Source organism: Podarcis raffonei, chromosome 6 (genome assembly GCF_027172205.1).
Source record: "Podarcis raffonei isolate rPodRaf1 chromosome 6, rPodRaf1.pri, whole genome shotgun sequence".
Lineage (NCBI taxonomy): Eukaryota > Metazoa > Chordata > Lepidosauria > Squamata > Lacertidae > Podarcis > Podarcis raffonei.
This window is the reverse complement of record NC_070607.1, coordinates 24666638-24694117: the sequence shown is the minus strand read 5'-3', so window position 1 is coordinate 24694117 and position 27480 is coordinate 24666638. Positions and strand designations below refer to the sequence as shown.

Sequence of the window (27480 nt, the reverse complement as noted above, 5' to 3'; positions counted from 1 at the left end):
TCCCTTCCTCCTTCCCTCTCCCCCTGCGAGCCCGGCCCGCCCTCGCTCTCTCCGAGCTCAGGCAGCACCCAGAAAGCCGCCCAGTCGAGCGCAGGAAGGCAGGCAGCAGCAGCAGCAGCATAGGCAAGCCGGAGCGTTACCACCTCTGGCGCCACAAGGCGTAAGGCACACGGACACCGACCCGCCGCCATGACCCACTTCAACAAGGGCCCCTCGTACGGGCTCTCGGCCGAGGTCAAGAACAAGGTAGGGCTCGCGGCGAAGAAGATGGTGGTTATCCCAGCGCCTCCTTCGGCTTTTGTTCGTGGACCGGGAGGGACGCGCGGGCGACAAGCCCCCTTTTTTCCTGAGGGGAGAGAATGGTTTCGCTCTCCTCAGGGTCAGGGAAACAGACGCTCCCCCCCCCAAACGCACAACTTTTAGGGCGAAGGGGGGGGGGAGGGAGAAAAACCAAACTCCCAACTGCCTAATTCGGACGTTTTTCGTTTCCCTTGCCTGCCCCATCATCACCTCACCATGCACGGGATTAGGTGGGATGGGGGGGGGCGCGTGAAAGGCGAAGGTTACCTCAGCCGTGTGGTTTTAAAACCGTGTGTGTGTAATAGGGGGGACTTCCTTTACTGTGGGGCATGAGCGAAACGAAGCCCCCACCCCAAACTCCGGCTGTGTAGGACGAGTGAGCCCCCTCCCCCTTGCTTCTCGGCAGGAGGACTGGAAGGAGCCCTCACTTTCCCCTCACCGAGACCACCATTCTTCCCCCCCTCCCCTCAGAAGACGACGTGTGACCCCCTTGTCCTCGGATGTACGTGTGAGGTAAATCACAGGCTGGCACTCCCGCCACCGCACCCCATCTACCCCATTTTATTTTATTTATTTATTTTTAATGGGTTAGAAACAAAGCCCTTCGCTTCCAACCGCGCTTTTATCGCGAAAGAAATCGCCAGAGAGACAAAAGCGGCTGGGGGGGGCGGTGAAGCCGAATCCCCCGTGGACCCTGAGCTCCCTTCCTTGACGGGAGAGTCTCCCGGCTTTACCCACACGCCCCGTCCCCATTTTATTTTCCTGGGGACGAGAGGGAGGCTTCGCACTCCCCTCCTGACTGTGGAGACACCGACTGTGAGGCGCCGCCGCCGCCGCCGCCGCCTCCCCTCATCCTTCGCTCCTTTCGGTGGCGGGGAGAAGTGTCTGGCTTCGCCTCCCTTTTGGATGGGGAATGATGACGGCCCGCTCTCCCTCCCTTTAACTTCGCGCGCAGGCGGGGAGGGTACTATTTCTTTTCGCGTGTGGGAAAGTTTTGGGTGTAATTTTTCTTTCTTTCTTCCTCCCGCTTAAGAGGGAAGAAGGCCCCAAGGAGTGTGCGCGGGAGAGAGACTTTAGAGGGAGAGAGAGCGAGACTTTGTTTCTTTCTCTCCCAGCTGCAGAGGCCGAGGCGAACAGCCAGCCAGCCCAGCCGCTCCTCCTTGGCAAATCACTGCGGCGGGACAAGCCCGGGTCTAATGAAGAGAAAAGCGGAGGGAGGAGGAGGGGTTGCGGGAGCGGGGGGGGGGAAACAAACAAAGAAGAACGCTGGTTTGTGGCTTCGGGACGCGCAGTTCTGCGCTCGTGACTGCGCCTTCTGACGTGCGGTGGGGGGGGGGACACACGAGTGTGCAACTGCTGCTGCTGCTCCTGCTGCCTTAAAAGATTTCCACCTCCTCGTTTCCCTAGGAGCCCGCACGCCCTGGCTTGCGGGACCCACCCAGGCTCGGGAGATGGCGGCAGTAGCAGCAGGGGGAGCGCGAGGTGATTCCAGCCTACGTGGCTCCAGTCTAGAGCTAGCGAGCGCCAGGCAGGATGGTGTGCTAAGGGGATGGCTGGTGCACGCACTCTCCCGGTCTCCCTGCCTCCCTCCCTGGGTTACTTCTTTTGATTGCCCCTTAACAAGTGTGTGGACGCAGAGCTCTCCTCTCAAAACAGGACTGGGCGGCGAGGGCGAGGAAGTTTGTACTTTTAGGTTGTTGTTTTTGTTAACCAATCCCTATAACAGCATTTAAAAGACCAGTACCAAAGACAGAGGGCAGATTGATTTCTGAAATGGAGGTCACTTTTAAAACACTGGCAGTTGTCAGATTAAAATGCCACCAAGGATGACGTTTGCTGTGAAGGTATGGACTTGTTGTTTGTGGAGAAAGGATGATTAAAACAAAATGGGAATGGGACACAGTTGCAGCTTTCTCTGAATTCTGCCTTGCTTGCCTCCGATATAGTGTTCCCATCCACACCTCTGTTAGGCTAGTCTTTTAGCACCCCTCAGCACCTATATTTGATACTATCTCCTCACCTACACATTTCCTGTAAACTCTTGTATGCAGTCATATTTTCCCAAACACAGTGATGTGCTGAGATGGGAATGGCGTTGGTTCTCAGGCTTAAAAAAAATTCCATTCCATGCTAAACAGAAGTATGAGAAAGGTAGTGAGATTCGGCAAATGCACACCAGGTTCATCATGTTAATTTACTGAACCCACTTGGTCTGGGAAACAGATGAGAAATGCCACCCCTGCCCCCCCCTCCAGCTTAAAGTCCCGGCACATTCCAAACACATTACATCATGGGGTATTGGGGGGAGCCCAGCCAATCCGTGTGGGCGTTGTGCACAGAATGCTCATTGTCTCCACACTGCTGCACTCAAGTCCAAAGTGGTGGGGAGGAGTGGGGGAAGATACACACAAAGGAAGCTACTGCGGCTTGGGGTTTAGTTTCCATTAACTCCCCTGGGAAATAAAATATTCCAAGACTCCTCTTCATCTTGAAAATGTGTTAGTGGCACCTCATCTGTACACTAAAACAGCACTGTAATAAGGGAACATTTCATACATGGAAATAATTGAATGTAGCAGTAGCTGAATATTTCAGCTTTGAATGACTCCTATGCACTTATTTTTGTGCTCTAAGACAGTTTCACATACTTTAGCTGAATGTTTGCTCTGGTATCTGATGCATGTTTATTTGTAAGTAACAGCCCAGTTCTATAATTTTTTTTCTCATAAGTAAGTCCTATTGAGTTTAGTAACTATTACTCCTAGGTAAGTGGGTATAGGACTGCAGCTTAAGTCACATTGATTTAATAGGGTTTATTAAATAGGGTTTAGAATGCAGTTTAGGATTGCATTCTAAATGTGGCGCTACAGGTTTGTGCTGAATTTTGTGCTGAATTTTGTGATGTCATTTGGAACAGACATCAAACTTTGCAATATTGATAGATGTGAGCAGGATATATTTGAGCAATAATTTCTTGCACACTGCACTCCTTGACAGCATAAGTGGAGAAAGCAGTTCATTTTTAATATAGCCGTTCAAATGCCTGATTTATGCAGCCATAACCAGAATAGTTGTACTAAACAATTAGTGCAACTATTTCAGATTTTATTACAGTCTGAGTTACTGACTTACTGTTGTGGAATAATTTGGCTCCGTTTTATTTATTTACTTATTGGCAACCACTGGAAAGAAAACCAGGAGTTTTGTAGGGCATTTGTTACCAATGAAAGACACCTGATTCCTGATATCCAAGAAGGTGTGCTATTTTAGGTTTTTGTTAAAGAGTTTTAAAGGTTTTGAACTACAGAAATATAGCAAGTATTAGTCTATTATAAGTAAACTTATAGAAGTGTTTTCTAGAGAGGCACATAATTATTTTTCAACAGAAAAAGGCAGGGTAACTAACAAAATAAATATAAAACTTTTATGGCATACGTCTCTCCCTCATCTCTTCCAGAGTGACTGGCTAAGGTGATGAAGGTTAAGAGGGCATGGACTAGGCAGGCCAGAGTCCCTTTCCTTTTCATTCTGCATATTCTGTGCTATTCTGTTACTAACTTAGTTTCTTCAGCAGGCTATTTAATTAAAACAATTCTATACAATTTTAACTACAATGCTGTTATAATTAATATCTTCTAGAATCCTGGAGCACAAGCTAGGCTCAGTAGAATTTTGGACTTCTCCCCCCTTTGTACAGCTCACCTCCAAACCTCTTCATATTAAAAAGCAGTTTGCTATATGCCATGAGGAACTGATGTTGGAGAAACATGTCCAAAGCTCCTTTGTACACACCAAACTAGTTATGGCACTCTATAAATTTATCACTAAAGTAACTTGTCAGATGCTTTGTAAAAAGAAGCTGTTCCTCTTGATAGGTGGCTTTTAATAGGGATCTTAATGGGCAGTGTGAGTACAACATTTCTATATACTCTTTTACAAGAAAGTAACTCATGACTTAGATTTAGGAAGTCCTGACAGTATGAGCTGTTCTAAACTGGAGCAGCCTGCTTAGGAAGGTGGTGAACTTTCTACAGTATTGGAATTTTTAAGGCAGATGATCATCTAACAGGGATATTGTAGTAGTTAATTTCCTGCATTAGAAGGGGTTGGACTAAATGAACTTTGAGTGCCTTTCCAACTTTGTGGTTCTTATTTTAAAATGGAACTTATTTTTATGAAGGAGTCTTATAGTCTATGTGACATTTGCCTTTCTTTTAACTCAAACCTTCCAATGTCCAGTCTACATTTATAGTTAGTTATAACAAAGCTGCAATGACTTAACAGAAACTGTTCCTAAAAGAGCTTGTAGCTACCGGTATTTGCACAGCATTTTTAAGCTACTGCAGAACTTGATCCTGTTTCACAACTTCATGGATCCCATTTTTACAGATAAGAGACTGAGGCTGTAATCCTGTGCACACTTATCCCGGAAAGCTGTTAAAATGAAGATATTGGGATTTACTTTGGACTAAACAAACACAGCTGAGAGGCAACACATGCTTCAATTTATTTCTTATTTCTGTTTTATTTACTTCTATTTTGGGGACCTTGCAGAGCTGATGTTGGTTAAGTAATATGTCTGATCACATCACAAAGTTGTGATTCATTTAAAATATTTTTCTAATATCAAGAAACATTGATGTAGTCAAGATTTATGTGGGGTAGGGGCAGAACCAAGCTATCTGTGATGCAGTTGGTCAGTTAAGTATATTTATTTATTTACTTGATTGGGAGGGACAGCTGCCTCCCACCCACTCTGGCTATGCCTATGCCAATAAACTTGTTTCTGCTCCCAAAGGAGGAATAAGGAAAAAGACAGAAGAGGAGATGACAAAGTATTAAACAGAAGTTTTCTTGCTTACTAGCTATAGTGGATGTGGGTGCATTTAAAGTTATAAAAGTTCTGTTTCTTTCTACTGATCATTTATTACTCCCAGAGTAAGAATTAGCTTCCTTTTTTGCATCTTACTGTTCATACTTCAATGAGGCAAGTATTCACACTTTCTTTTTTAGGCAATGTTTAATAATAATAATAATAATAATAATTAATTTATACACAGCCCTATTACTGCAGGTCTCAGGGTGGTGCACAAGATAAAATCAGAGTATAAAACCACAAAATGAAAACAACAATGCCACACTGTTTCTTCCCTATGGGTTGTCGCATTTGGTTATTCTTTATTATTTAAATATGCCTAAATTTCCCGCCACCCAGCTCCAAAATTTGTCTTAGAATCTGGTAGTAATCTTGTTCCTGAAAAATAAGGGCAATAAAGGTTTGTAGTTCATATGATAATGCTAATCTGGGGATGAGAAGAAGGTGAGAAAAGTCAAAATAAGTCCTCCTTCCCCATCCCTTGAAACAGTGCAAGATTAGAATATTCTTTGCTGCTGCCTCCCTGGGTGACAGAACCAATCATACCGACACATGCTATTTAAAAATAGACAAAAGGATTTCCTCCATAGTAGGTTTCTAAAAATTCTTGAGAAAACAGGAAAATACAGTGAAGATAAGTGGAAGTAAGGAAGGTTTTCCTTTCCAATTCTCCTTAGTAGAGAATGAAGTCCAGATATAATCAATCCCAGCCCTTCTTCAGTGATTGTTGAGCAAGCCTATATCAGAATAGTAATTTTTCCTAGCACTTGTCTTAAACTGGTGGGTTGAGACCCACTAGGGGGTCACAGCCTGATCCAAGGTTTGTTGTAACAGGAGCACTACCATCATACAAATATATGGTAAAAGATTCAGAAATGCTTCCCCAAATGCATATTTGAGTTAAACATGGGCCCCGGGTCTGAAAAGGTTGATGATAACTGGCCCTAGTATTCACACAGATTGAGTAGGACCACAGCATATATAGGATTTACTCATCTGAACTAGCTGACACAAAAGAAAAGCTCAACAGATATTGGTAATTTATGGCATAGCAACAATTTAGAAATATTAGGGAATTTACATGTTAAAGTAATAGTCAGGGCAGTGTGCAGAACTCAAAGCCAAAAATTATTTTGAAAGACCCCTGTTAACAATACAATCCTGTGTTGATTTAGGCTTGCCTAAAGCAGACCCTCCAAATGTCACTATTTTCCAGGGATGTCCCTGATTTAGAGAAGACGTCCCAGTTTCTGATTTGATCCCAGAATGGCCCGCTTTTCCTTAGGCTATCCCTATTTTCATTGGAGAAATGTTGGATGATATGCTAAAGCCATTAATTTCAATGAGATTAGGCAGCCCTAGCTCTGCATAGAGTCAGGCTGCTAAGCTACTACAAATGTTTTGTTAAATAAACTGGGAGCACAAGTTAGGATTACCAGGTGTCTGACTGGCATCGGCCATTCTAATACTGAGTAGGTTATTTACTATCTGGATAACTGCTCCTTCTATATTATGGCTACAATTTGGAGAACTATAATGTGGCCTTTTCTCAAAAACAAGGCACGTAACATATAATATATGCTCTCTAAGCCCAGCAAAGGTTGGAGGTATTCGATTTACAAAACCACACTACCACATGGCAAACTGCTCTTAAAATTAAGGGAATATTGTAAAAGCAATTCAGCAAAAAGGCATGTACTAAAACAAAAGCAAAATGAGAATCTCCTTTGGGCAGTGCCCAGCGCATTGTATCTGACAAGCTTTAGGCACTGGCTAGTTTTTTCTCTCTCCCACTGTTAGAGTTAAAACCTAGTCAAAAGTGTTTTGGTGTGGCCCAAAGAATAATGACCCATCACTAATCAGGAACCTTATTGGACAATAAACATCTGGGTTGCAGTCTCTTAAATTCTGTGTGATATTAATACAATGCTGTTATTAGTTCATTGAGATAGTCCTGATATTTTATTTGGTCTTTCCCACTCTGCCTAGTCTTCTAAGATCTGTTCAGTCATCTGCATTTATCATCATAATTTCCTGTATTTCCGATTTTCAAGCTCTGTGTCAGGTCTTCTGTAGCTAAAATTACATCACCCATACATAAGAAGGAGGAATCCACAGGCTCACCTGAGCCCCAAAGTTTGCTGAAATACAAAATATCTGATAAACCAAACAATAAAATGATAAATAGATTTAAAGAAGTTAAAAATTAAAAAATTGAAAACAAACATCAATAGACCATTGTCGGCGATGTACTCTTCATTGCCTGCTTAGGTCTGGCGGAATAGGAAAGTTTTCAGCTGATGTTTAAAACGTGTCAAAGAAGGTGCCTGCTTATGATAGGGATGACAGGTAAAGGCAGTTAAACATTTGCTAACTGCCTGCCGAAGTTCCTACCTCTGTTTTCTTCAATTACTTTCTATCCCAAGAGAGTGCCAAATTCCAGCTGGACACATATGTTTAAGTACCCTGGAAGTCAACGATGAGTAATAGAGAATCAGCTCAAATTGTTATGTAGATACTTTCACAGATCTGTCTGCTAATAACTAAAGTTTTCTGCTTTGTTATAAATGGGACCAAATGCCAAATGTCAGTAAGTCAAATTATTTGTTTCCTGCTTTTCTGTGTACACTACTCTCAAAAGCAGTTCACAACAAAAAGTGTTCTTATGAAAACAAACAAAAGATGCAAATACATTATTACTCATACAACACATAAATATGTAATTATCCATCATTTTCCTTATAAAAGATTGCAGAACAATTTCACAATTAATACAGAATAAAAATCCCTCAAAAAACCTTGTATTTCCTTACTAACATGAAGAGAGTAAAGATACCAGACATCAAAATGCACAAAAATATGAGATGTAAGGCCACTTCTTAGATAAAATTCTACTTACAAAGTCATAGTCTTGCTTGTCAACAAGAACTGAAATAAACATTGCTATTAGTGATAGTAATAGCAATTAAGTGGAGGTGTTACAATGATTAACAAATAAATGATATCCTACCTTTTTCCTAGCAGTCCATTTCCTCTCTTTTATCACAGAAACATATTAATGAACAATTCCTGTCTTTGTCTCATGCCTGTGCATCATGCTCTGTCCAAGAGGCTGTCCTGTTTTATTTGTAAAATGTTTATCCTGCTCTTCATTATGGGCCACAACATAATTAAACCAACAGCAGCAGTTTACAATATAAAATTCAATGTACACATCACCCCAGCTATAGGCAAATACAGTGAAAGGCATAGTGAAAATGAAATGTTTTCAACTAGCACCAAAAACTAGTTTATGCTAGTGTCAGTCTAACCTCAGGAGGAAGATTGTTCCACCACCAAGGGGGCTTTATTACGTGCTTCAGAAGCTTGGTGTGATGATGGTGTGGACAGGACAGTAGGAGGTGCTCCTTCAGATAGCTGGGTTCTAAGCTATTTAGGGCTTTGTACATCAAAACTTGGGATGCGGGTGGTGCTGTGGGTTAAACCACAGAGCCTAGGGCTTGCCGATCAGAAGGTAAGCGGTTCAAATCCCCACGACGGGGTGAGCTCCCGTTGCTCGGTCCCTGTTCCTGCCAACCTAGCAGTTCGAAAGCACGAAGTGCAAGTAGATAAATAGGTACCACTCCGGTGGGAAGGTAAACGGTGTTTTCATGTGCTGCTCTGGTTCGCCAGAAGTGGCTTAGTCATGCTGCCCACATGACCTAGAAGATGTACGCCGGCTCCCTCGGCCAATAAAGCAAGATGAACGCTGCAACCTGAGAGTCGTCCACGACTCGATCTAATTGTCAGGGGTCCCTTTACCTTTATCTCAAAACTATCACCTTGAATTGCATTCAGTAGCAAACAGGCCCCAGTGCAGTTCTTCAAGGACTGGTGTTACATAGTATCTCAAAGGTACACTAGCCAACACCCTCACTGCTGTATTTTTTCCTAGCTGTGGTGTACAATCCACCTGCAAGGGCAATCCCATGTAGAGTACATTAAAGTAGTCTAAGGTTCCAGAGTATGGATTACTCTAGTCAAGCTATCTCTCTTCTCCGCCCTTGCCCTGTGACTGTACCTGATCCTTCAAGGAGAGTCCAACCCCATCCAGAAGACACTGTTCATTCCCAGACCCAGGAAGCACTAATCTATAGCACTACCATTTAAGGTAATCCAACCCCTTACTGCCTCCAAACACAGATTAAGCATTTGCACAGCTCCAACTGATTCCAGTGCAGAGGAGAAATAGAGCTGGGTGTGATCAGAGTACTTGTGACACATTGCACCAAATCCTCAAATGACCACTTCTAAAGGTCTAATATATGCATTAAATGATGAATTAATAATGGGGTCCCTTTGAGGGCCGGTGGTATCACCAAGTCTTGAAGGTAACTTGCAACAGTTTTCCTTCTCTCATTATTTAGACAGGTGAAATTAAGAGGTCAATCAGAGGAATGTTGTTAAATTGGAGAAGTGTCACCAGTTTTTATTTAACTTGAACAAGGTTTCAGAATGTGTAGGAGATTTCTGATTAAGTCGTCTTTGCTATAAAATAACATTACTTTTCAAAATAAAAAGGCTGTACAGTATTGCTGAAAAATTGGAATAGCTCTATAATAGACACCCAGATTTCTCTTGAGTGGGTGGTTTCAAGAATGTAGCCAAAATTACACTGCACATTTAAAAACATCACTAAATTGCAAGTATGAAGTTGTTATCTGCTGAGATTTTTCATGTTTGCTACAAAAATTTATTGTTTATGTGTTACTTCACCAGAATATTACTGAAACATTTGTTGTTATTAAAGAGAGTATACAAAGCTTGCTCAAGTGGAACTTTGATTGTGCTACCATCAATTTGTTGTACTTGGTTTTGTCCATCTCATTGTATTTGAACTGTTCTTTGTGTATGTGCAATACATATATGCCACTGCAGCAAAAAACAGAAACAATTGACAATAACATCAAAGCACAGTACAATGTTACCTTTGAATAAATTTATGGAAAGAGCAGGAACACAACATTGCATGAATGTTTTCCCCTCTCGGGTATCAGCCTCATGACGTCTGTTAAACAATTTATGTGTTCTGTTGTTTGATGTATGCGGAGGTAATTGCACATAGATATAGAGGTCTATATAGATTTTGCAGGATACTTGCTACCTTTGTAACAAGACTTTCATTTTCCCTGGAGCAAAACTTGGCACAGAGACAAAGACTTGACCAGGATATGGTGCAGACCCTCCCTGCTATTCATGATTTGCTCTGGGATATATTACTAATTCAGATGGTATAGATATTTGGGTTTAGTGTACAGGCATTTAAATAGGGACTATAAAGTATGGAAAAGAAAAACATGGAGTATAATCACTTCTTAACATTTGTTATTTATATAAGGGCAGACCAACTTCTTAAGAATAAGCAGCTAGAGTAGAATGTAGAATACAGCAATTAATGAGTAATGAGATCTGAAACAAATCAGGTAATTTATGATACCTGTTAATACACTAATTGCCTACTGCTAGACACTTAATTGCAACTGTGTGCACAACATAGTAGTTAATATGACCCGTTTCTCCATTATTATTTTTTTGCTTTTGGCCTAGCAGAAACAGGGTTTAATTACAGCACTATGTTCCAACAAATTTTTGAGAAGGTCCCTGTGTACCTTACTGGGGAATAGTTTTAAGTAATGTAGTATGATGGCTAAGAAATTGAAAGGTAGATGACAAAACCAGTACGGTAATTTACACTTATTTACCTGAAAAACTTAACAGATCGGAGTGGCGTAGCAGCTGGTGGATTAGGACCTGGGAGACCAGGGTTCAAATCCCCACATGGCTATGGAGCTTGCTGGATGACTTTTTGCCTGTCACTGCCTCTCAGCCTAACCTATCTCACAGAGTTGCTGTGGAGATTAAATGAAGAGGGGGAGAACCATGTTCACCACCTTGAACTGCTTGAAGTAAAGGATGGGTTATCAACTGGTGATGTCAAGGACTAAAAAGATATCGCAAAATAGCTTTTGAGTTTCAAGGAACACTTTATGTTTAAAAAGGAAGATGAGCTAGGGTTATGTATTAATGGTACTGTAGAACATCTGCTTTACAGGCAGACTATCCCAGGTTCAATCCACAGCATCTCTAGGTAGAGCTAGGAACATCCTCTGTCTGAAACCCAAACTGCCACTGACAGTAGATGTAGAAAATATTGAGCGGTGTTCAACCACTGTGTCTCAACAGCACAAAAGGTCTTCTTTCTACCGCTGCCTGCGTGTACCCTGCACCACCACCAATCTGCCCTAGAGGTTAGGGGAATTGTTTGAACACATGGGGGGGGGGCGGGAAGAGTACATTTTGTTACACAAGCAGAAATCCTTGTACAGTGGTACCTTGGTTCCCGAACAGCTTGGCTCCCGAACAAATCAGCTCCCGAACGCTGCAAACCAGGAAGTGAGTGTTCCAGTTTGTGAATGTTTTTTGGAAGCCGAACGTCCAACGCTGCTTCCGCAGCTTCCAATTGAGTGCAGGAAGCTCCTGCAGCCAATTGGAAGCCACAGCTTGGTTTTTGAACAGTTTCGGGAGTTGAGCAGACTCCCGGAATGGATTAAGTTCAAGAACCAAGGTTCCACTGTACTGCCAGAATGTTCACATAGCACTTATTTGGATACAGCCCAATGTCTGACTTGGTATAAGGCAGCTTCCTATATTCCTGTGTTGCTCGCACAGTACATGGTACATGTCCTACTTGCTACATGTTAATTTTCAAATAGTTCTTCACTGTTACTTCATTTAAGACATTTATAGACAGTGGTACCTCGGTTTACGAACTTAATCTGTTCCAGAAGTCCGTTCTTAAACTGAAAACATTCTTAAACCGAGGCGCTCTTTCCCTAATGAGGCCTCCCACTGCCAGTGCCCTTCCACCGTTCGGATTCCATTCTTAGACCGAGGCAAAATTCGTAAACAGAATAGTTTGTAAACAGAGCTGTTCTTAAATTGAGGTACCCATGTACTGCTTAATTATTTGTGTTTCTAACTGATGCCCTTTGCAGACTAGTAAGGTTAGTTTATGTGCAGTTTGCAAGATCATAACATTGTACCACAACATATTTCTACAAAAAGCAATGACCCTTTTCTGTCTTTGAAAAATATAGCTTCAGTAGCTTTTTAAAGAATCTGTAGTACTAATCAGAATAAATGTGGCTCCTATAAGGCTGAGAGCAGAAAAGGGAGAGGATTATGATCAATTCATTGCCAAAGCAGAGATTAATTTTACATGATGTACTAGGTAATGAATTACTAGAAGCCTGAGCAATATTACCTGTCTATTTTATTTATTCAGTTGAAAATTTCTATTTGTCCTTCTATCTGGTTGGTCCCAGCATAAAACAATTAAAAACAATAAAATCAAATAATAATAGTCTGGTGCAGAAGCACCTCACCTGTGAGTGTGAAGCCTTTAATCTACCGTAACTTCCTGGCAGGCTAGTTGCTTGCTGCTTATGAATGGGGGGAGAGGGGTGAGGAGGTCAGTGTGGTGCAGACCCACCAGCAGGAGCACCAGCTTGGCTCCACTAGTAAGTTTGCACCATGCCAGCCTAATTGTTGGCTTACAAACTGTGGCTTATTTTAACTGGTTTGGCATTTTGTCTGAACCAAACATCCTTTCCTAACCAAGGTCTGGGATGTACTGCTGGCTGAAAAACTTATGAAGTCAAAACAGAGTGGATCAGGGAGCCAGATATAAACATTCATGGGTAAATACATGGTATTCCCTTATCTATGTTTCTAGATCATGTGAAACCTTCAGAGACAAAGAAATAACTTTGGTATTATTTGTATTTCCAAAACATTTGTGGTCTTAACCTTATTCCTAATGAACACTGGACATTGTAATAACTGCTTCTGTACATCCTCTTCCTGAGTCAGTTTGAGTTTCCTCTGGATATGTAGCAGGATAAAGTTAATTTTGTTTTGTTGTTTTGTCTTACTATAGTGATTCTGTACAATACCTCATAGCTGTTCCTGAATTTATGCAGTCTGTACCCATACTTCTTGGAAACTTTATAAAAAGTGAATGGTTAATAAACAGCAACACCCCTTAAAATAAATTTAAATATTAATATATATAAATGTAATTATAACTGTTTTAATTGTTATGTCAGTTACTACCCTTATCACCTACCTATTTTTCCTATTAACTAATTTAAGAGCTGGCAAGAGTTTAGAAAAACAAAAGGCTTGTCTTTATATGTATAACATTAATAGGAAGTGACTTCAATTACATTTCAGCTGTAGTTATATGTCCCATGTGCCATAGGATATATTTTATTCCCCCTCCCTGACACTGCAAACTTATGAGACCTTGGCCCAATTGGCATAGGAGGTCCAACTTTAGTTGGGCCAAAAAAGGAGAATATTTGGTGCATGCTGGGGAGGTCTGGGAAATTTCTTTGATCTAAATTGCCCAAATTGGGCATTAAAAAAAAAATCCCAATGGGAAAACATTTTTCCAAATGGGAGGAAAATAATGTTTAAAAGAAAGAAAGAAAAAAGAAATGCAGAATGCATGGAAACATACCAGAGCATTTCTCCCATGCTAGCAAGAAACCCACAGGACCTTGGCTAAATAGTAGTTCATCTGACTTCAGTTCCCTACCACCACTTTAGGATTACAGCCTCAGGCACTTTTAATTTATTCTTTATTCTTGTTTATTAAATCTCACTTTCCCACATATGATTAGTTCCTATGCCCAGTGCTTTTTTCTGGGGGGGGGGGGGACACAGGGGTACGCATACTCCTAAACATTTTGTGAATCTAAGTTTGGCCTCATTGAGGGGCAGTATTTCAATATGAGTAGGAAAATGAGAGTACCCCTAAACATTTTTTTAAGAAAAAATAAAAGCACTGCCTATGCCAGTTCCAGCTCTGCAACTTGTAGACCTGTTTCAGGGCTCCATTTCCAGTCTTGCAACTTCTAAGCTTCTATACCTGAGCCATAGCTGTCAACTTTTCTCTTTTCTTGTGAGGAATCCTATTCGGAATAAGGGAATTTCCCTTAAAAAAAGGGGAAAGTTGACAGCTATGACCTGAGCACCTGCTCATTGTTAGAGTGAATGATTGTAAGTGCAAAGTACAGTGGTACCCCGGGTTACAGACGCTTCAGGTTACAGACTCCGTTAACCCAGAAATAGTACCTTTGGTTAAGAACTTTACTTTGGGAGGAAACAGAAGAGAGTCATCCAACTCTGCTTTCTCTCGAAGCCCAGTCCTATAAACAGGGCTGCATGTAGCCTGAGCTAAAAATAAATTCTGCACAATTTCCATGTGAAGAATAGCTAGACTGTACAGATTGAACAAATACTGTACTTCTTATATGCATAACTTATTTCGCTTTTTTTACTTATTTTTTTTGGCTTTGGTGGTAATGGAGATTGTAAACTATGCAGGTCATTGAATTCTTGCTCCCAGTTACTGGCAGGCCAATGGATTCTTGAGATTCCAGTAGAATTGCCTATATTCTTTAGTCCTATTCAGACTGTCCCAGTGTACAGTGAATACATGGAAGAGGAGTGAGTGGGACTGTTCCTTCTGGCCTCGCCTGCAGTGTTGCTCACCCTACTGGCCCAGCCCTTGAATTTAACCCATAAAGGGGAAGATATCCTCCAGTGATGCAGTGGGTCAGTGTGTCTGGCTATTAACCAGAAGGTTGGCGGTGCAAGTCTCCCCAGGAATGCTGTGGGCAGAATTTTTGCATTGCAGGGGGTTGGATTAGATGACACTTGGGGTCCCTTATAGCACTACAATCTATGATTCTAAGATCTGAAAAGCAACATCTGGGCACATACAGCTGTATGTGCTTTGGTGATCCATGTTATGGGAAACCCTAACTGTGCAGGAGTAGAAACTGCTTTTAGCTCCTACATGTGTCTAGCTTTATGTACATAGCTGTTCCTTTTCAGACCTTTGGTCCAAAGTACAAAGGTCATAGATTGGTGTATGTAGAATGTGGCAATGACAGGCCAAGGAAAGTGATTTTCAAGCCCTACTTTTTTAGGTCTTCATGTGTGAAGAAAGTCTGAAACTGGCTTGTCAATCACATCTGTGCAGCCATGAGCTTTAGAAACCGTAACATTGTGAGTGGAAGATTTTTATTTTATTTTTAGGATAGGTACATAGTTTGTGAACACTTCCTATATTTTAAATAATGTAATATGCTGTAATCTTTCAGAGAATAGCAATTATGCGTTCTTTCAGAATCATACAAGTAGCCTTATGTCATGTGAACAACACACCTTATAGCACAGAAGCAATTACTAGACAAGTATTGGACATGATAGAATATTAGAATCTGATGAAATTATTATTAGAGCTACAAATGACTTATTTGCCTTTACAGATGAGTACTGCAGGTCTGCCCAAAAACTACCTAGTTCAGTGATATTGTGAAGGAAATGGCGGGGTGGGGTAATACAAATACAGCATTGTCTGCATGTGTGTAGTAAATGTTTTTTTGGCATTCTTGGTAACGTGTCATGTGGCTAGTACAGGGCTATTGGAGCATAGTGAGGAAAGAAGCATTTCAAGGTACTGAGTATTTTACTCCTTGTCTCACTATGGAAGTATCATGTTTCAAATGTTCAGGAAGGTTGAGAAATGAAGATTGAAAAATGATGACTTGGCAGAAACAACAAAATTGATGACATTCCTTGGTAATAAGTGGTCTGGATAGAAACATTACTCACCCTTTGTGCTCTCCAGTTCAACAGCTGAATGCCTTTCTCTGAAAGCCTCTTGTGATAACATGCTCTCTTAACTATCTCTAAATTATTAAAAAGGGTCTCAGCTCAAACATAGAAGCAACAAACTGTATATTATACACACATATAGTATTATTTATTGATTGGGCAGATGAGGCTCATCAACCTGGGAAGGGTAGCCCATGTAGGAAGGAAAACTCTAATCTGAAACCTCCACTACTTCACGAGATATCTTTGGAAGAAGAAAAGGCTAAGGAGTAAACCCTATACAAATCCAGAGTGGAGTCCCTAAGATGGTTGGATGGCGTCTTGTATGCCTCCTTTCAGCAACTCCTGCATCCAGGCTGGTGCCAAACATATTGCTCTGCTTTCCTTTGGACCACATCAGCAAGGCCAAGGGTTGGGCTGGGGTCTTGTCATCTGAGCAGCCCAGGACCGCCATACACACTGCCCAAGCTTGCACCCCAGGGGAGGTCACTTTGGTGTTAACACAGCAGTTTGGCTTCACCCCTGGAGGTGCACTCCATTGTCTCTTGAGACAAATGGATAACAACAACAACAACATTGATTTAAACCATTAGAATTAAAATTAAAAAACAATGTGTGTTCCTTCTGATTGTATGCTGTGTCATTTGTGAATATTACTGCATTTGATGAGCATTACTGTGTCTGAGATTCAATTAAAGATACCATAGATAGAACAGTGGTGTCCCCTATATCTGTGCATGTGTAGAGAGCAGGTTGTGGAAAGTTCCTTATAGGTGCCAAACAGATATTGAGTTCTGTATGTGCAGGTTGTTCTCAGCAGAAGCAGTGCATCTATGCTTCCATGTAGAAGAACCACCACATCCATAGCTCTGTTGGTTTGCTCCACCTAAGGCATGAACCCTCCATTAAAAAATAAATAAATCATTAATTAAAATATTTATTGGCCCTCTTTCTCAGCAAAGCTCCCCCAAGATTGTTTTTCCTGCCCAATGACCTCAGTGAGGGGAAATTACTATACCAGTCTCAGTGCTGTTGTAGCTTCAGACCTTTGTAGGAGGCACATCAGGGGAAGGAGGCTTAGCATCCTGTGAATCCATAGCTGCTCCCAGAATGCCCCATTTTGACCCTCTGCACCAGTGGAACATTGCTGGTGGGGCATCCACACCCAGAAAAGTTTTTCCTGGTGCTCCAAGGTGTTTCCAATAGTGTAAGTGTCATCCTGCCAGTAGAGTGATGCTTCAGTGGCCTTTGGTAGGCTGTAGGGATTGTACTGTAATATTGTTGCTTTATTAAGGTGATATTGAAACAAGAGCCACATTTGTTTTTATTGATGTCTCAAAACTGAATGCAAAAAGTAAACACGTTTCTTAGATGCTGTACCCATCATTTCACACGTTGCTGTGTTTCGTAGCAACACCATACAAGCAGATAGTACACTGTGTATTACTGTGAAATATTGGCTCGGCACACGGCCTACAGATTCTGAGAGACTTGGAGAACATACATATCTTACTCCTTGTTAAGCAGGAATATCAGTAAAAGAGTAAAATATTACCTCTCCTAATCCAACTTACAATAATCAGTGTGAGGACTAGAGGGGGCAATTTTCTTTTACTATTCATCAGCAAGCAACTTTGCTTATTAACTGCCCAAAAGTATGCTAAAGAGTAACAAATCTGTGATTTGAGTTTGATATGCTAGGTTTTTCTTTAATTTGAGGTGTATCTACATATACAACTAGAAGTGGAAAGAACAGTCTTTTTTTGCCCTTATGCTGCAATCCTGTGCACACATAATTGGGAGCAAGCCCTGCTGAACTTAATGGAATTTATTTCCAAATAAACATACATTGGATTGCATTGCTAACTGCTTTCTCTGACTCAGATTTGCTCCAGATTTTCTTTCTTTCCCTCCTTGTGTCTAACATTGTACTTTTCCAAATGATAAATGAATGGGAATGGGGTAATATAATGCAAAAGTGGTTTTAAAATTTGGTATTGGAATGTATTTTTTTCTTTTTACTGTTTACTGTTGCTATAGTGCTGAACTGTTAATTTATATGTTATGAATCAGCTGTGATGCAAGTGGTCTACTAAGTGAACAGAATGACATACAAGGAAGGTCATGTAGAATTTCAGTGAATACTTGCATCAGCAGAGTTTGCTTATGAACAGAATAGACATTAGACAAGAGATTTCCAAAGAAAAAACCCTTTGGTTTATTTGAACAGCTGAAAATTATCATGAGGGTTTAGAATGATGAATACTGTAATACTTTATGCTAATTATTGACGCTGATTTCTGGGATAGCACTGGATCCATTTTCAGATGCTTTTATAAAATATACTTGTCTAATCAAATATGAATTTTGCATTATTAAAATCAGAGAAAGTGTTGAATTGATCATTATTTTGTATTGCAGATTGCTTTGAAATATGATCCACAGATAGAGGAAGATCTCCGCAACTGGATTGAAGAAGTTACTGGCATGAGCATTGGAGCCAACTTTCAATTGGGTTTAAAGGATGGCATCATACTGTGCGAGTAAGCCACATCATGTTTTATTTCAGGCAGAGCTCTTTAGTTTCTAGGCCAGTAGCCAACTTTTTCAGAAATAAGATCCACATTTAATTCTAGGACACAGTGTGATTTCCCCCCCATTATTATTTTACCAGATATACCCAAAGACATACTAGGGTCCCTTGCACCCTTTGTAGAGAACTGTATCAGCACCACCCACCCCCATCACTTTACTGCAATAGCCATTGGCTGAGCCCTCCATCTCAACGAACAAGCAGGGAGCCAGGCAGGCAGGGTCTAGTTGGGTCCCCTGGGGAGAGGGGGCTTTGAGGGCTCCACACAAAAGTTGGGAGAAGTTAAAAGCACCTGTCAGTAGTGAGCATGAAGACAGCAGTGGCAACACTAGTCATTGGGGGCCCAATCTCAGTTTATTCTGAGGCAATTGTAATCCAAACAACTTGCCTGTCATGCCTCTCACCTCACACAAGTAACTCTTTCCTCAAGTCGGAGCATTCGGGGGTGATTTTGCGCCCCTAGCAGGGTTCTGTTTTGCCATTCCCTGGATATGCCCACCTCTCTCTCTCTCTCCCCTTTAGAATTACAATACACAAAAGAGGGCAGGACTGCTATCTTTTAACAGGTGTATAGAACAGGTAATGTTGGAAGATGCAGCTGCCCTTGCATAAATAAATAAAAGTTGCACCTACCAAAATATTTTCTACATGACTTTTAAAAACAAAAGAACACTGTTGTCCGTTATAACTGGCAACTCTTTCTCTCTGCCTTTTCTCTTCCTCTTAAAAAACAAAACACAAACAACAAATAGCACTGGTATCACTAGTGTGTCTTCTAAGCAACACTGAAAAGGGAATAGGATAATATACCAGAACCTTCCCTGCCAAAGAGCAATTAAAATCAGCATAAGAGTCAGCTAGATCAGGCCAATTGTCCATTTAGTGGAGCATTCTGTTCTTATGGTGGCCAACCAGATGTCTGTGGAAACCTGCAAGTAGGATCCAAGCAGAATAACACTCCCATCCTGTGGTTTCCAGTAAAATTACTAAGTGTTGCTAGGGTTGCCATATTTCAAAAAGTAAAATTCTTGACACCCACAAACTTGTTGGATCTTTTTATGGAAACCAAAGTTGTTGAGCCTATCTAATCGTGTTTCTAAGGGCCTGTTCACATGTTAAGAAAGAGATCTGCCCTTGATACAAAAAGCAGCACATGAAGCGAGAAACAACATTCTTTGTCTTCTTCCCTTACTTCATTGTGCTCAGCTGCTTCAAGCAATTTTCCACCAGCCTAGCTCAAACTCCAGAAGTGAGCCAAGGGGAAAGCTGCTTAAAGCAACAGATTGCAATGAGATAGGGCAGAAAGGGTGAATGGGTTTGCTCACTCACACTGTTCCCCCCATGAATCACTCATTTTCATTTATGAGTGTATTTAAAATTTATAGGAATTTAAAATGTAACAAATTCATCGCACAGGATGGCATGTTTTTCCTGACATTCTCATTTTCTTCCTCCTCGCCCCCCAAGGAGGACATTCAGATATGTGGCTCAAGTCCCTTCTAAAGTGGCTATACCAGCATGCCTATTATGCAAACTGCCTTCCAATAAGCTGTACGTACAAATAAAATATGCAGTCATACCTTGGATCCCAAATGCCCTGGAATTCGGACGTTTTGGCTCCCAAACCCAGAAGTGAATGTTCCTGTATATGAATGCTCTTTTGGAAGCCCAATGTCTGACGGGGCTTCTGCGGCTTCTGATTGGCTGCAGGAAGCTCCTGCAGCCAATCAGAAGTCGCAATTTGATTTTCAAACGTTTTGGAAGTTGAACAGACTTCCGGAATGGATTCCGTTCAACTTCCAAGGTACAACTATATATTGGTTTTTATCTGTGCATTAGTAGTGCTGTAATATGGAGATTAAAATTGGTGGTGGCTATGCGAAAAGAAAGGCAGTTTATTTACTTGATTGTTTTTTACAGGCTTATCAACAAACTTCACCCGGGATCAGTAAAGAAAATCAATCAATCCAAACTAAACTGGCATCAGGTAAACAAACTAATTTAAATACTGTATTCACATAATATAGTGTGTCTCTCTGAAGGAGAGAGAAAATGCATGAATGAAAGCTTAATGACAGTTATTGTCACAGTGAGGCCTTCAACACCTTCGCCTTTACTGATTTATTTTTGAGGAAACAGCAATTGTTCACCTTGCAAGCATTAATGATTAAACAGTATAAAGCTTCTCTTTTTACTATTAGAATACCATTGAAAGTACCAAACCTGGTAATTTAATATTATGGGAGTAGAATATTAAGAAACTAGACAATTATTGTAGAAACTAGAGAAGTGGTGGGTTTGATTACAACTTTGTTAGGCTTGGTGAAATCTTTTTCTCTTTGCAAACGCCCTTCTATTCTGCCCCCCCCATTACAGCTATATACACTTTTAAATTATTAATTGTCCAAGGAATCTGGTCCATTGTATTTGCTTTCCAAATAAATGACCCATAGAACTACAGGAACAAATGTAATTACCCATATTGCACAAATCAGGAAAGAATAAATGGGCAATACAAAATGAAATTGAAAATAGATACTGAGACAGGAAAGGTCATAGTAGAACACTTGCCTTCTTGAGAAACTTTGTCTCTCACTGAAAACTGGATTTAAACAACTGCTGGCATACAGTAGGAAAACTAGAATAAAACTAGACCTGCCAGTTTGGCAGATCTGAACAAAGTAAAACAAAATTAAGGAGTTAAACCATCAGATCTATATTCTTTGCTGATTTCATTTATAGCTCAAAGGCAGGAAGCTTCTTCAAGTGCTTAAAACAATCTTGAACCTATGAGTCCATCTCCGCATTGTGTGCATAATGGCACTTGGTACCTGGGCACCTTAGGAACCGCCTCCTTCCACGTTTCTCTCTGCACACTCCCTATCGTCATCTGGGCTCTGCTCCAAATCCTTCAACCTCAGGAAGCAGGGCTGGTGTCTGTCACCTAGGGACAGGGTATTTTATGTTGTGGCACCTACTATATTGAATGCCTTGCTGAATGATGAATGTAAGGCCCTATCACTATACTGCTTCTGGTAGCTGTTGAAGCTCTGACTCTTTAAATAAACTTTTGGTTAATTTTGTAATTTATGCTGGCCGAGTTCCATTTCACTTTTGTGCTGCTGAAATTTGTTAAAACAGACTGGGTATTATTAATGTTTGAATGTGTATTGGCATTTTTTAAAGAGGTTGTTTTATTCAGTTGTTATTATTGTTTAAGCCATCTTGAGTCTCCTTTGAGAAACAGGGGGAATAGAATTAAAACAAAAACCAAAAACATGCAAGCAAGTGTAAGAAAATCCTGACAGCCACTTTAAAAAGAGAAGTAGGAATGAAAGGGGGAATTTTAGAGTGGAGAACAGGTCAGGTAAAGGTTTAAGCAACCCCAGTGCGCGCCCCCACTCCAAATTGCTTGAAACCAATTACAAAGTGGCATTCTTTATTTTTAAAAAACTTCCAAGTTTATTACATACTTTCCCATACAGTATTTAGTTCTGCCTTATGTAACAATATCATCAAGCACTAAGACCATCATGCATTTATTTAATTTCAGCTGGAGAACATTGGGAATTTTATAAAGGCCATACAACAATATGGCATGAAACCACATGATATATTTGAAGCAAATGATCTCTTTGAAAACGGAAATATGACCCAGGTTCAGACATCACTGGTGGCACTAGCAGGTCTGGTATGTACATAATGACATATGCAGTCCAGTGCATTACACTGATCTACTTGTCTAGCAGCTATATTGTATTACTCTTGGTGAAACCAAATATGAAGCTTGGCCTGCAGAAGTTGTGGGATGTTATCCATGCCTTCAGCTCTGTTGCCAAGTAGCTCTTGAAACTATACAATCAATGATCCATTAATTCATGGGTAGGCAAACTAAGGCCCGGGGGCCAGATCTGGCCCAATCGCCTTCTAAATCCAGCCCACGGACGGTCTGGGAATCAGCGTGTTTTTACATGAGTAGAATGTGTCCTTTTATTTAAAATGCATCTCTGGGTTAATTGTGGGGCATAGGAATTTGTTCATCCCCCCCCCCCCGCAAATATAGTCCAGCCCACCACAAGGGTTGAGGGACAGTGAACTGACCCCCTGCTGAAAAAGTTTACTGACCCCTGCATTAATTGGTTTAAAATTGAACGCAGAATTGTTAAATCAAGGACAACCAAAAGCAAGTGATATGAATGGTATTCCTGTATAAAATGTATATTAGAAATGCTGTTATTTTATTCTCCTCCTAGGCAAAAACCAAAGGCTTTCATACTACAATCGATATTGGTGTCAAATACGCAGAAAAGCAAGCAAGAAGTTTTGATGCAGGAAAACTGAAGGCTGGACAAAGTGTGATTGGTTTGCAGGTAAGCAGAAAAGTTGAAAGTTCACTAAGGCTGCAATCCTGTACACACATACCTGGGAGCAAGCCCCACTGAACTCAATGGGGCTGCTTTCTGAATCCATGGGATTGTGCTGTATATCGGTATACACAGGAAAACCTTTTAAGGTGTAAATGGACAATTATTTATGCTTAGTAAACAGCAGGAGTGGCTTTGAGCCACAGCAATAGCCTGCTGGAAGAGGCACTTGCTGCTGCTTACTTGGAGGGGCAAAGCCCTGGCAGAGCCAATCTGGCATTTCCTCTGGTGCATCTGCATAGCTCCAACCTCGCCATCACTTTGTCCCTCCAGGTAAGTAGCAACAACATGAGGAAGCTATATACATGAGGAAGAATAAGGTAGGTCACAGTAGAACTGCTCTATTTTAGTCCATAGACTAAACTGGTTTACCTGTTAACATGAAAAGCGTGATTAACACTGCCTCTGTTATTCCTGTGCTACTCAGTAACATGTGAATCTTCTGTTCATGTAATCAGGTGGATTGGCACTGTAATTACACAGCTGAAGTTACACATGTTACTGGTATGGTGTAGGCATGGACATGGAGGCAATTTCTACCACACCACTCAATGTAATTTGTAGAGTAGAAGACAGCCGTGAAGATTTCAGGTTGGCTCTCTGTAACTAATCTTTGAATAACCCTCTCTGCAGTCACACATCATCTTAGTACTTTTTGTATTAGATATTTCTTTTTAGTTGAAATCTTAAGAACATAAGATGAGGGTAACAAAGTTTTATATAATGCAACATTCTGCTCCCCACAGGGACCAAATGGATACACCTCCAAGGAGCCCAAACCAGGGCATAAAGGCACCCATTCTGTTGTTCCTTTGAAGTTAATATAGTTGAGTTGACTCTCTGCCTGCTTTGACACATAGATTAACACTACTCTAATAAACCCTTTGTTTTCCTTTCCTCAGAGATCTTGGATTACAACATGCCTAACAAACATTTCCCAAGGTTGTTGGTGTCAATGTGTACCATGACTGCTCTCCCATACTATTTAGACAATATGTGATGTCTGCAACCTTCAGACAAGTTAGGGAAGTCACTAAGTAACATGTCCCCTCTTAAAGGATCATTTCCCATGCCCTGCCCTAAGAACTTCATTCTGCAGAAGAGCTGTTAGCTCTAGGAGCAGGATGCTCCTACCGTGTATTTGAAGGTCTCCTCTCTGTTTCTCTCACCTTCTAAGGTCTGCTATCTGAAGGAAACGGACTTATTCCCTGGGAACCAGGAACTCCCTGCACTGAGCACACCACCACAACTTATATATGTTACATTCTTCAATACACTGGTCTAGTACAGTGCTGCCTCGCAAGACGAAATTAATTCGTTCCGCAAGTTTTTTCTTCTTGCGAGTTTTTCGTCTTGCGAAGCATGGTTTCCCATAGGAATGCATTGAAAATCAATTAATGTGTTCCTATGGAGACCGCTTGCCAGGCTGGCGGTGCGGAGAAGGGCTTTTCTCCCCACCACAAGCCTTCAGGACAGGCACGGGAACAGAGGGGAAGGCGCGCAGCGCTTCTCCTCTGTTCCCGGGGCTTGCGGTGGGAGGAGGGTTTTTCCTCCCCACCGCCAACATTCAGAACAGCATTCTGAATGTTGGCGGTGGGAAGGAAAACCCTCCTCCCACCGCAAGTCTTCAGGACAGCCATCCGAAGGCTGGCGCGGGGAGAAGGTCTCTCCGCCCCACCGCCAGCCTTCGGAGGAGCCTTCCGAAGCCTGGCGGCGGGAGGAGGTCTCTCCGCCCCACCGCCAGCCTTCGGAGCAGCCTTCCGAAGGCTGGTGGCAGGAGGAGGTCTCTCCGCCCCACCACCAGCCTTCGGAGGAGGTCCGAGGACAGTGGGGAAGACGCGCTGCGCTTCCCCGCTGTCCCGGAGATTTCCCTATGGGCTTTCATCTTGCGAAGGAAGCCCATAGGGAAATTCGTTTTGCGAAGCGCCTCCAAAATGGAAAACCCTTTCGTCTAGCGGGTTTTCCGTCTTGCGAGGTGTTCGTCTTGCGGGGCACCACTGTATAGTACATTTACTTATGGTAGTTCTCAATCAGAACTCCTTTCTTCAAGTGATCCTCATTCTCTTTATAGATGGGAACCAATAAATGTGCCAGCCAGGCAGGCATGACTGCCTATGGGACTAGGAGACATCTCTATGATCCAAAGATGCAAACTGATAAACCATTTGACCAGACAACAATAAGCCTGCAGATGGGTACTAACAAAGGGGCTAGTCAGGTAAGCAAAAGTTACTTTCATATTTAAGATATTTGTTTCTGCAGCCCTAAACTTTATCTTTCATTGTTTGGTATTTTATTTATTTTAAAATATTTCTAGACCAGCATTTTGCACTAGCTGCAGCTTCCACACCATTTCTGTGTGCATTAGAATAATGTAATCTGTAGCATTGGTGGAGGGGGGATAACCTTTTTTGATCCGTGGGCCAGATTCTTACCAGGATCTTCCTAAAGGGCCAATTATGATTGGTGGGTATAACTTTGAAAGTTGAGACTTCAGAGCATCTATGGCAGCAAGGTGCTGCTAAAAGGAAGCTTTTCTTCATTGTGGCAGCTGGTCCAATGTAATCCTCTTTGAAGCTTGGCAGGTTCAGGTACATGAGTTTCTTCTAGTGAGCTCTCTCACACCTAGATCAAACTGGATGGACCCCACATATCAGCTGATGTACAAGGTCAGCCCTGTTTAGCACTGGGTTCCAGTGCATGAGAGTTCCCTGAAACCAGCTCTCTCACACAGAGGTAAATCCTGGTTGGTCAAGATGTGCATCAGCTAATGTGTGGGAGAACAGTCTGCTTTACACATAGGACAGAAGCTGTGCGAGGGGGCTTTGCAGTTGCTGACAAACACAATTCAATGAGTACTTCCTAACTACAAACTTGCTCCTTCAAGGGGAGTGCAACCCTATTCAGAAAAGGCAATATGACCCAGTTCCTGAACTTGAGACCTGCTAACCCACAATAGATATCAACATATACTGGTGACATTGTGCTGCAAATTCCTAATGACTGCTCCTAACAGCTTCATATAGATGTTAAATAGCTTTGGGGTAAGATGTAGCCTACAGCTCAGAATAATCAAAGAGGCTGTGAAATTCCTTACCCAGTTTATAATCACTTAGGATGCTCTTCATCCTTGCAATACACATACAAAATTGTGAAGATCCTCAGCATGCACCCATAGCTTCTTCCTAATGTGCTTTATTCTGATTTCTGTAATGGGATGAGGAGTCTGTTGCTTGCTGAATCTCACTTAGGAGACTTCCATGCTGAGTAGCTTAGTATCTGGAAAATGTTATGCACACGTGCATTCCTGCCATCACTCATTATTATTTTAAAAGTCCCAATGCTGTTCAAACTGCTTTAAACCCTTTGTTTTTAGGCAGGGATGCTTGCACCAGGTACAAGACGAGACATTTATGACCAGAAGCTCACATTACAACCCATGGACAACACCACTATTTCACTACAAATGGGCACCAACAAAGTGGCTTCCCAGAAAGGGATGAGCGTTTATGGGCTTGGACGGCAAGTATATGATCCAAAGTATTGTGCTGCACCAACAGAACCTGTCATTCATAATGGAAGTCAAGGAACAGGAACTAATGGGTCAGAAATCAGCGATAGCGATTATCAGGCAGAATATCCAGATGACTATCACGGCGAATACCAAGATGAATATCAGAGAGATTATCACGGTCAGTACAGTGACCAGGGCATTGATTATTAGATTTGCCTCAAAAGCTCAGTATTAGTTTATTATTTTATTCAGTAAAGAACGAAACTAGCCTTGTGGAATTGTTACCCGTCTTCTTTACACATTATGCTTCATGTACCTAAGGAAATAATTGCCTTACATAACATTCCTTTTTCCTTTCTCTGCCCTTTCCTTCTCTAGTTGCCTTTAGTGCTGTAACAGTTGCAGTCTACAGCATAACAATAACTGCATATGAAGTAAAAAGGAATACTGTGAAAGGGGGAGTTCTCTTATACAGCCAAGTCTTTTAATAATAAAAACTATGCATTTTTTTACAACCTTGTTCTGATATGAGCATTTTACATACTATATCAGCCCTTTCCTTTTTTAAAAAATGTTTTTATTTACAGTTCCATTATGTGGAAAACTGTAAGACTTAATTGTGGACCATGCCACAAAAACTGAGGTTGTGGCTTGTTACCTGCAAGATTTCTGTCTGTTCATAAGTACTTGCTTGCTAACCTCTAAACTCACAGTAGACATAATAAATGTGCATTTGTGATTGTGTGTGTTCCATTCCAATATCTAAATTGACCAAGCTTATAGAAAAAGAGCTGTCTTGCTTAAAAAGGGAGCTTGTATAAATTCTGAGCCCACAGAAGTCTCCATGTTTTGATGGTGCGTTGACTTTTATTTCCTGTGCCATAATGTATCCATGTAGAATTGCCTTTTCTTTGAATTGTATTTATTGCCACATTTCTCATCATAAACCGATCTTGTTGTATTTTTTATAAATAAATGTTGTTTTCTTGGAGGCATGTGATAACTTGTGTTATTAAATACAAAATTCAAATTACAGAAAACA

At 41.4% G+C, this 27480-nt stretch overlaps 1 protein-coding gene across 1 annotated transcript; it reads left to right on the top strand.

The window, feature by feature from the left end:
* On the top strand, window positions 1–27480 carry CNN3 (calponin 3). Its single transcript, XM_053391691.1, has 7 exons — window positions 1–246; window positions 18329–18450; window positions 20421–20487; window positions 22054–22191; window positions 22754–22870; window positions 24996–25142; window positions 26301–27480. The coding sequence occupies exons 1-7, from the start codon at window positions 190–192 to the stop codon at window positions 26646–26648; spliced, it is 996 nt and encodes a 331-aa protein (XP_053247666.1). The 5' UTR covers window positions 1–189; the 3' UTR covers window positions 26649–27480.